An 11,446-nucleotide genomic window follows, 5' to 3' on the forward strand; every position below is an offset into this window, starting at 1 on the left:
TGTTTTATAGTTTTTTTTTTTTTTTTTAATTATATAAATATTTAAAACTGATGTTATTTTACTAACCACATGATGATATAAGAAAATCTTATTCAATAAATATTTTAAATACTGTATATACAAATTCATACTTTTAAAACGTGTACACAAATTAAATACTATATATACAGTATTTAATTTGTATATAAATATTAAAAATACTAATGTAAACTAGTGTTGAATTTACATTAAATTGCACGCACACACACACATAGTACAACAATGTAAATTAAATTTTGAAAACATTGCTAAAGACTATATATATATATATATAGATATATATATACACACACACACCATATCTTTATAGCAAAAGCTATTATTCTATATTCATTTTACTAACTCAATGGTGTTAAAAAGTTCCCAAAATATTTACACGCTCCGTGAACATTCAACGAAGCAAACCTGACACACAGACAGTCAGTTTTTGTGTCTTAATGATGCAACTCATGTTCAGAGAAATGAACGAGTCAATAAATGCAGACTGTCATTTTTAGTAATTATTCAAGAATAAACAAATATGGTTCCTTCACATGTCACAAATCATAACAGCGCATGAATGTGTGCTCATTTGCAAATTTTACACATATTTACAAAACAATATTTAATGTCAAAAGAAAAGCGGTGGGCAGTGTCGTCCATTGTTATGTTATAATATAGACATTTCCAGCCCATCATCATCAACTAAAAGAGACTCTTATAAATACTTCTAAACAGGTCATCCACACTTAGTTCATGTTGAAACTGAGAAGCTCGACTCGTGTCCGGTTCTTTCAGGGCAGAGATCCAGACACCGTCTCTTTCTGCTGCAGCTTCAGGACCAGTTCCAGCAAATTCATCTGCATCATCACCTCCTGTGACGGACAGAGCGAACAGCGTTTCAAAGAACGAACGCAGACGACGCTGAGAGGGAGAAAGAGTGAGAGTGAGACTGACCTGTGGGTTGGTGGTGATGTAGAAACCCGGCACGCCTGCTTTCTCCAGCGTGTTCTGCTGATCCAGAACCTTCTGATCCATCTCAGCCACGACCTTCTCGTCCATCATCCTCTGCTCTTCTTTCACCCGCTGATCGAGAGCCTGAAACAGTGACGGAGGAGAGACAGGGTTTGCTGAGGGACTCCAGAAAAAAAAACACAAAACACACACTTGGGTGGCCATATGTCCTTTTTTCCCCCAGACATTTCCTAAAAATGTGACCCTGGAGCACAAAAGCAGTCATAAGTAGCACTGCTATATTTGTAGCAATAGCCAACAATACATTGTATGGGTCAAAATGACCCATTTCTCTTTTATGCCAAAAATCATTAGGATATTAAGTAAAGATCATGTTCCATGAAGATATTTTGTAAATTTCCTACCGTAAATATATCCAAACTTAATTTTTGATTAGTAATATGCATTGCTAAGAACTTCATTTGAACAACTTTAAAGATGATTTTCTCAATATTTTGATTTTTTTGCACCCTCAGATTCCAGATTTTCAAATAGTTGTATCTCAGCCAAATATTGTCCGATCCTAACAAACCATACACCAATGGAAAGCTTATTTATTCAGCAAATCTCAATTTTTATTTTTTTTTCCTATTGCATTATGTGTGTATTTGCATTGCTTTGACCGTTCTCTGTAGATCCCACCTTCTGACATGCCATGATTTTGGCAGATTGTGTACATTTCTGAACATTTCACTGCATTTTAGATGGATATGATGCCTTGGCACTGAGTAACTGAAACTTACAAAAATTACTAAAACTGAAATAAATACAAATTAAAGTTTATAAAATAAAAAAAAGATTTTAAAAAATTAAAAAATAACAATATTAATATGACATAACAAATACGAAAATATAAAAAACCTAATTCAAAATATTAATCAATACTATAATAACAGTGTATAAATACCACCAAAATAACAATTATCACTAGTACCACCTAAATTATGCATTAATGTGCCCAGCAACTGTAAACACTAGACACTTAGTAGAATAAACAATGTTACTTATTAATTATTATGATTGTGGTATAAGTCAAAATATTAATCAAAAATAAATAATATGTCAAATTAGTATTAGTCAAAAATAATTAATATGTCAAATTAGTATTAGTCAAAAATAATTTATATGATTATTAAAGATGACTGTGTAATGTAGACTTTATAAAGACAAGAAAGATGAACAAATTAAATAAATATAGTACCAACATGTACTAAAATAAACAAATCAATAAAGAAATATCACTATAATATTATTTCATAATTATTTCAAATATTTAATAATAATAATTTTAATTTATATAATAATAATGTTGTATTTATTATTATTATTAGTAGTAGTAGTAGTAGTAGTGGTAATAATCGTTGTAAAATTACAATACTAATATTTTTGTTGTTTTTTCTTTATTTTAAAAAAGTAAACAACAGAGCTTTTATTTTGGTGGAAAACCGCAGGGAGACTTCTCTTTATAAACCATTCTCATTACAAACTTGAGAAGGTGTCTGGCTCATGTAGCATTTTCAGATGCATGCTATACAGTAAGTGACTCAAACTCACAGCATTTGCAGATTTGATAATCACTGTGCACCTTATTGTGTTATCAGGCATTGTCAAAATTAATAATAAATAAAAATACCAGACTCTTTCACACACTCGCCAATGCTGATTTTCACTTGGTGAGTGTTCATTTTAGGCCCAGTCTGCACTCTATTGGTCAAACTACTTTTTAGTCATCACCTTCAACAAATATGAAAACAATATGAAAACAAAGGCCAAACACAGACATGTCTGGAGAAACACAGAGTGTCTCATCGTACCTCAGCTTCTGCTCTCTGGTTGCTTTTCAGGACGGCCAGATTGTGAGACTTGCACGTCTGCAGAGCCTGTTTGTGTTTCCGAACCAAATCCTGCTTGAGAGCTGAAACACACACAGACAGATCACACACAGTCAACATCTTACAGTGTTCAGCGAGGTCTGAAACCCTTACACACACACACACACACACACATCATCTTACAGTGTTCAGCATGGTCTGAAACCCTCACACACACATGTGCTCGCCGTGTAGTTTCTGTCTCTGGTTGTAGAGGTTTTTCTCCGTCAGGTGTTGAATGTCCAGCAGCCCTTGAACTATTTCATACACCGTCCCGTCGATGAGCGCTTGAGCCAGATCACTGAGCGTGGTGTAAGACAGACGCTGCTGAAACGAGCTGAAATAAACCTTTATCACTCATAAAACCCATCCAATTACATTTACATTCCCATTTAGTCATTTAGCAGACGCTTCTATCCAAATGAGGACAACAGAAGCAATCAAAACCCACAAAAGAGCAATAATACTGTATGCAAGTGCTGTGACAAGTCTCAGTTAGCCTAACACAGTACACGTTGCAGGGTTTTTATTATCTTTTTATATATATATATATATATATATATATCACATGATCTTCAGAAATCATTCTAATATGCTGATTTATTATTAGAGTTCTCAACAGTTGTGCTGCCAAATATTTTTTTGGAAACTGCGATATTTTTTCAGGATTCTTTGATGAATAAAAAGTTAAAAAGTATGCGTCATTAAAATGAACAGTGAAAGTAACAAAAGCTTATACAATACATTTTAACAGGTATAATTAAGTGTGGAAATAACTGAAGGTAATATCTGTTTGCTAAATGAAGCCAAATAGCATGATTAATATTAATATTATTATTTTGTTTCTGTACCCAATATTTGAAAAAAATTACAAATGCTGTGAAATTACAGGTATCGTGAGTACCAAAAACGAAAATATCAGTATCGGACTCATTCTGAAAAAAGTGGTATCGGTGCATCCCTAATATTTACGATTTAGTTTTAATCCAAATGCATGCGCTAATAGAGCCAACATCAATCAAGATAATGCAACAGAAGTGCGCGCTCTCGGACTCTCTCTCTCTCTCCTTACCGTCAAATAACTTTAGTAACTTGTGCATTGTTTTACTTACTTGCTTTTGACATATCCGACCGAACTTCAGACTTTCCAGTGATGTCTGAGATATTCACTCAACAAGCTCGCGCATCTGTGCCGCCGCGCGCTCAATCCACTCAGCGCGCTCTGGTTATCAGCTCGGGCACATCCGCTATACAGGCGTGAATATTGAATGTTTAACATTATATTAATTACTTACATGTACTTCATAGTAGTGCTGGGCGGTATGACCAAAAATTTATATCACGGTATCTTCCAAAATTATACCGGTTTCACGGTACATGACGGTATTTTTTTTCCATGCATGACCAGGTGTTAACCATATTTTCTACTGATTGAGAGGAAATACTGCAATATATGGTATTCGTTATGAACCGGTATACCGCCCAGCACTACTTCATAGACATCCTTAATCTCCAATTAACGCCATTCTGCTCTCTGTTGTTCTGTTTTCAGTGTTTCTTTTTCTGGACACAGCTCTATTCACACGCTGTTTGGTATCGGCTTTTGGTATCGGGGCATTTTTACGAGTACGAGTACAGGAGCGCAGTATCGGTGCATCCCTAATGTTAACTAAAGAAGTGGCTCTAAAATGATCTAAACTAACTTCTGAAGACTGGATGTCTTGTGGCCCATCACTAAGTTATAGTCAAAAGTTTCTGTTTACATAATATATGTGTGTGTACTGTTTATATTTATTATGTATATTTAAAGACACACACATACAGCATATATTTAGAAAATATTTCTTACATTTATATATTTATATTTATATTCATATAAATTATATCATATATAAATATATTTAATATATAAACAGAACATATTTTTCTATATATGCATGTATGTGTATTTATATATACAAAAATATACACAGTACAAACACATAAATTATGTAAAAAAAAAACGTTTATTTTGGATGCGATTAATCGTGATTAATTGTTTGACAGTACTAATATATATATATATATATATATATATATTGCCATGTACATATACATCACGTGTGTGTGTGTGTGTGTGTGTGTATGAAGTGTTCAGATGCAAAAGCCTCTTAGTTCCGTTTGAATGTTTATTCTAACATGAGCATTTTTTTTAATCAGGCTCCTATGTTTGTTCGGTTATTTCATTTAAATGGCAACGAAAAGAACCTATTCGTTGCTATTAACGTTACATTACTGAACATACACATAGGAGCCTGATAAAAATGCTCATTTTAGAATAAAATGTCAAACAACATTGAGAGGCTTTTGCATCTGAACACTTAATATATACATTTTATTTATTTATTTGTTTATTTATTTTCTGTGGTGACGTTGACGTTGACCACTGGTTTAATTTATAGACATAATACATTCAGTTATTATGTCTATGGTTTAAAATCATCTTTATTTTATTTTAATCTTTATGTTTTATTGCATGACTCCTTTTCTTTGTCGTTCACAAAACAATTTAAACACAAGTTCAAAAACAAATTTTTCTCTTAATGTTGTCTTAAATCACTTTTAAATCCATTTAATAGTACCGATTAATTCCCTGTTTTTAGCACAGATATGCATTTGAAGAAACGTCTCTGTGGTTACGCTGCACTGCGCGTCGCTCACCAGCAGATGTCGCTGTTCACACAGTTTCTCATCAGCATCACAAGAAGCCTCATCATCATCATCATCACAGAGACAGAGATGACTTTCTGTTATGCTGTTCATTATGTTCCCAGCTAACACAAAATATGTTCTAAGAACGTTATTTCTGAATTTTCACTGACGCGCGCGTGTGTGTGTGTGTGAGAGAGAGAGAGATGTGTGTGTGTGTCTGTGAGATACGGTACTTAACAGTGACCTCAGACTGATTAGATCACAGTGGACTGTTAGGTGTTCATGGATGCTTTCAGTTGCAATGCTTCATTATTTCTCATCGAACACATTAAAATAATGCTGCATGTATTTTGTCATTGCACATTCGAGATCAATAATATTAGATGTGATGGGGAGAGAGAGTGGAGAATATGTTACTCACGGTCGTCTCTGTGTGTGTGTGTGTGTGTGTGTGTGTGTGTGTGTGTGAAAACGCCCAGCAGGTGGCGCTGCTGTATGACAGAAATCAAGGAGTACTGTCATTATTAAAACACTATTATTATTATCATTATACATTCAATGCAGTCTAGGTGACTTTGGATAAAAACATCTCCCAAATGCATATATGTAAATGTATTATATTATGCATTTATATATGATTGTCAGGGTGAATGTCATGAAGAACTGTTTGTTTCATATTTATTTCACATTAAAATAATTTAATATTCTAATTGCCACAATGTAAATGCAATGCTAACTTTTTCTAAAATCAGGTTTCATTTTCTTTGTGCCAAATATAATTGTATTTATTTTTTATATTTATTTCATTAATTTTATTATTTATTTTTAATTCTATTTACTCTTTATTTATTTATTATTATTATTATTATTATTATTATTAATGTACCTTGAATGCAATATAAATCACTTTGGATAAAAGCGTCTGCCAAATGCATAAATGTAAATGTGTTTTAGTATAATTTCTCTTTTATATGCTGGGTGAATGTCAATAAAGAAATGTCTGTCATATTTATTTCACGTTAAAGGCATGAGAATTTGTGGATTAAATAGTTTTGTTAATTAATATTAATTAATATTATTATTATTTGTTACAAAGCAAATGCAATGCAATACTAATTGTTATCAAAATCAGTGTTATTTTAATATAATTAATATAATGTTATAGTATTTTTAAAAATATTTTAAATTAGTTTTGTATTTTTATATGTTCATTTCCATTTTAATTTTATTTTTATTTAACGTTTTAGTAATTTTGTCATTTTTTTTATTTATTTTATTTTATTTTTATTTTTAAAGATGTCTGTATAGTTTTTATTAATTTTTATTTCCATTATCGTTATTTTAGTACTAAATTAAATGTAAATGAGAATTTTTGCCTTGGCAACTAGTTAAAATAAAATACGATTAAAATAGTATTCTATTTCAGTTAACAAGTATACATACAATTATTTTTCATGGTTTTAGTTTTAGTTAATGATAATAACCTTATTAGTATTATTTTCTATGTGCAAAATATTTATTTCTTTATTTATCACCCATGTTTTGGATCAATCATCATGACATTCACCATGTTGCTACAGTGATTAATATGAATGAACCACCACCATAATCAAACAATCCCATATGAATTAAGAGTTTACAGTATGAACAGTAACTACAGTAACTCTGGTACTCCATAGTTACCATGGTAAACGTCTATAGGGAAGAAATCCTCACTGTGCTCCATTTCTGACTCTGCTGATGTTTGGGACACAGGAAGCAGTACCTGGAGACACAGGAAGTGGAGGCAGTGGAACAGGAAGAGCCGCTGAAGGCCAGTCAGCTGTCATCAGGTCAGAAACACACTTGAGTTGATCTGTAGCCAGCACAGAACACGTGTTGAAGCGTCTCCTCTCTCTCGGTGTGTGTGTCAGTGTCTGCGCAGGGCTGATCTGAGCACGCTCGTGCCAGAGCCGAGATCCAGACGAGAGCCTGAGCTCATAGAGACGACCAGCTTCAGCTTCAGCGCTCAGGAACAAGAACTCCGATTATGCAATGTTTTCCAATCAAACTCCAGTTATTGATGAACGTCCGTGGAAACATTTTTACGTATTTGTACTTTGAAGTGTTTTTATTATCTTGATGCTCTGGGGTGATTTTTATGGAGGGCCAAATTACTCAAAATTAAATAATTAACTAAATGTTGAAATATATAAATAAATCGTTAAATACATAATTAAATAAATATTTATTCATTCATTCATTTATTTATGTATTTATACATTTAATTTTCAGGGTTTCGGGACGTGCCGACAACCATAACCCTGCATTTATTTATGTATTTAATTGTGTATTTAACGATTTATTCACTCAACATTTATTTCATGATTAATTTTGAGTAATTTGGCCCTCCATAGATTTGATCACAGACGGCTGACTGTAGTCTGCATGGCATTACTGTACACTAAACAGCATCAACACATTCACACAGCAGGGTAATTACACTTAACTACAGTTAAATCCATAAAACACATTATTACTTGAAGTAAAATAAACATTAACGTAAATAAAATAGAAAAAAAACATATTTTATTTCAGCTAGTTGCCAAAGCAAATTTTCTCATTTTCATTTAGTTTGTAAAATATTACATTGTTTTACAACATTTTTTGTTTTTGTTTTACAAAATATTATAAAAAATATTGTGAAATAACTGCTTTCTATTGTGATATATTTGAAAATGTAATTTATTTATGTGATGCAAAGATTCATTTTGCTCAAGAAACATTTCTGATCATTATCAATGTTGAAAATAGTTCATATTTTTGTGGATACACTATCATGCAAAATTTGGGGTCAGTACAACTAAAAAAAAATAAGAAATTAAAACTTTTATTCATCAAGGATGCATTAAATTGATCAAAAGTGCCAGTAAAGGCATTTATAATGTTACAAAAGATTTTAAAAATTTTAAATGCTGTTCTTGTCCTGAAAAATAAAATGTATCACGGTTTCCACAAAAATATTGTGCAGCACAACTGTTTTCAACATTGATAATAATCAGAAATGTTTCTTGAGCAGCAAATCAGCATATTAGAATGATTTCTGAAGATCATGTGACACTGAAGACTGGAGTAATGATGCTGAAAATTCAGATTTGATCACAGGAATAAATTACAGTTTAACAGATATTCACTTAAAAATAGCTATTTTGAATAGAAATAATATTTCTCTATTTTTACCGTATTTTTGATCAAATAAATGCAGCCTTGGTGAGCAGAAAAGACTTCTTTCAAAAACATTTAAAAAACTTAATTATTCCAAACTTGTGGCCTCCAGTGTATAAACATATTTTAAATAATAATAATAACAAAAATGACAGAAACACACAACATAATAACAAACTATTAATATGAATGTGCAAAATACAAAAAAAAAAATATATATATATATAATAGTATCCCAATCACGCTCAAACAACACTGACACACATTATAAAAACAGCGAATCTATTTTGTGCAATTTGCTTTCATGCAGGTGAACTAGGTCTTGGCCAAATGTATTTGATTAATATAGTAATTGTAATATTTTTTATATTTGCACACAAATGATTCCCATAACTTATTCACATAAGGATTGTAAACACATAAAGCTTTGCATTGTGCCAAACAGTGTTTTTTGGGTCGTGTGAGCATGTGCGTGCTGGAAAACAGCTGAATAGAGTTGACTTGTTTTGTTTTTGGCCAAATATGTATTTGAAACATTTGCTTTCTTGTGCAGAAATTCGCTTTTGTTGGTTTAACGCTCATTTTATTTGGACGGAGAGCATCTGCTGTGCCTGTTGACTATTAAACACATTTACACCAAACTGCAGCAAACTCTGTGTTTCTTTCTCTCAATCCAGTCTGACCTCAAATAATTCATACTGCATTACATTTATGATTGCATAAAGCTGGCGTGCAACGTTTGCACGAGCTCTGTGCTGTTCATTCAATTTCTCCAGAGCGGGATGACAAAATCAATTTTGATTTGACAGGAAATATTATTATTACCTGCTAATATTGTGCCGCTGGGAGTGAGAATGAAAAACGAAAGGAATCATAACCAGCAACGACACACGCTTCCAGCGACAAGTATTTGTCCACGTGAGTGAAAATGCTGCATGACACAATCACAAACAATCAGAGCAGATTTCATGTGGAATACACAGCTGCGATATTAACCTGTGAGTGACCATAAATCAAAACAAACAACTGATGGAACCAACCAACCTGAATATACACATATTTGTGAATAAATATTTGACACTTCAGATTTTATAGTATAGACCTGGTGACATTTTACAATAAGGTTCCATTAGTTAACTACACTATTTAAAAATGAAAATACTTCTAAAGCAATTCTTGATCTTAGTTCATGTTAATTTGTATGTGTTAATATTTTGAATGGACCTGAGATAACATGACCTAACAATGAACAGTCAACAAAAAATGAATAAATATTGTAACAAATGTAACTTATTTTTAACCACATTTTTACATTTTATTTACATTATATAATTGTTTTTTTTTTTCTGAGACTCGTTTACATGTATAATTACTGGATGGTTGTTAAAATCAGACTGGTTCTCAAAGTAATCTTTCAGGATAATTTGGGAGCTGATTTGACCATGATTCATGATTCAGAACCATGATTCAGTCAAATCAGACATCACTGCAGCATGTGAGCAGTTTTTACTCTATAGAAAAGCTAAATTAGGACTAGGAAATGTTTTAGGGAAGAAAATAACTTGAAAATGTGCATACACTGATGGCCAAAATTATTAGAACACTAGTATTTTCAGCAGCTAAAAAAGTCAGTTTTAAGTCAGTTATTTTTATCTTTTGCTGTAGTGTGTCGATAGGAAATATCAGTTTATATTTCCAAACACTCATTTTGCCATTAATTGTAATAATGCAGTGAGATTAGTTTGTGCTCCACACAGAGATCTGATCTGATCATCATCAGTCTGTCTGAGATTACATGCAGAAACAGAACAAACTGAGACAGACTCAATCCAGAAGAACTGTGTCTCCGAGACGCTTCAAGAAACCTCCTGAGAAACTCTTGCTTCAAGCTGCTTTAAACACAAAGGATGCTCACACCAAATGTTGATTTGATTTAGTTAATAAAAGTTAACTGATAAAGAAAATCTATTTATGACATTATTTTTGACAGCATCCTCATTATACAGCATTTTTACACAAGTGCCTAAAACTTTTTATAGTACTGTAGCTTTGCTGGAAGCTTTCTTGAAGCATCTCGGAGACACAGTTCTTCTGGACTGAGTCTGTCTCAGTTTGTTCTGTTTCTCAAAAGATAGAAATAACTGACTTAAAACTGACTTTTTTAGCTGCTGAAAATACTAGTGTTCTAATAAATTTGGCCACCAGTGTATCTCATCAACATTTATAAATTTATGAGATTTAAAATTCCACAATATTTCCAGGTTCTTTACTAACTGTGGGAAACCTGTGTAATGTAATTAACATTTAGAAAGTATGGGGGCGGTATAGGATTTTATCCATTTATTATTATTACTATTATTATTATTATTATTTATGTTTTTGAAAAGTTTGGGTTTGTGACTACATTCTTGCATGATTGTTCACTGTTTCACATATATTTCTGGTTTTTATATACACTACCATTCAAAAGTTAGGGGTCAGTAAGATTTTAAAAAAAATTACTTAGTTGTTTATTTGATTAAAAATGCAGTAAAAACAGTAATATTGTGAAATATTATTACAATTTCAAATAAGTGTTTTCTATGTGAATATATGTTAAACTGTAATTTATTCCTGTGATCAAAGCTGTATTTTCAGCATCATTACTG

At 32.0% G+C, this 11,446-nt stretch overlaps 1 protein-coding gene across 1 annotated transcript in view; it reads right to left on the reverse strand.

The window, feature by feature from the left end:
* Positions 1-420: 420 nt before the first annotated feature.
* LOC107670969 (protein DGCR6-like) overlaps positions 421-11,446 on the reverse strand; it is a 16,532-nt gene continuing 5,506 nt past the window's right edge. The window contains exons 2-7 of the mRNA XM_016463784.1: positions 7,360-7,601; positions 5,604-5,716; positions 3,082-3,251; positions 2,847-2,949; positions 976-1,116; positions 421-893 (exon numbers count right to left, since the gene is read on the reverse strand). Of these exons, the coding sequence (XP_016319270.1) occupies positions 813-893; positions 976-1,116; positions 2,847-2,949; positions 3,082-3,251; positions 5,604-5,716; positions 7,360-7,601 (850 nt within the window). The 3' untranslated portion in view covers positions 421-812. The remainder of the gene's footprint in view (positions 894-975; positions 1,117-2,846; positions 2,950-3,081; positions 3,252-5,603; positions 5,717-7,359; positions 7,602-11,446) is intronic.

Source organism: Sinocyclocheilus anshuiensis, unplaced genomic scaffold (assembly GCF_001515605.1).
Source record: "Sinocyclocheilus anshuiensis isolate Anshui unplaced genomic scaffold, SAMN03320099.WGS_v1.1 scaffold332, whole genome shotgun sequence".
Classification (NCBI taxonomy): Eukaryota; Metazoa; Chordata; class Actinopteri; order Cypriniformes; family Cyprinidae; genus Sinocyclocheilus; species Sinocyclocheilus anshuiensis.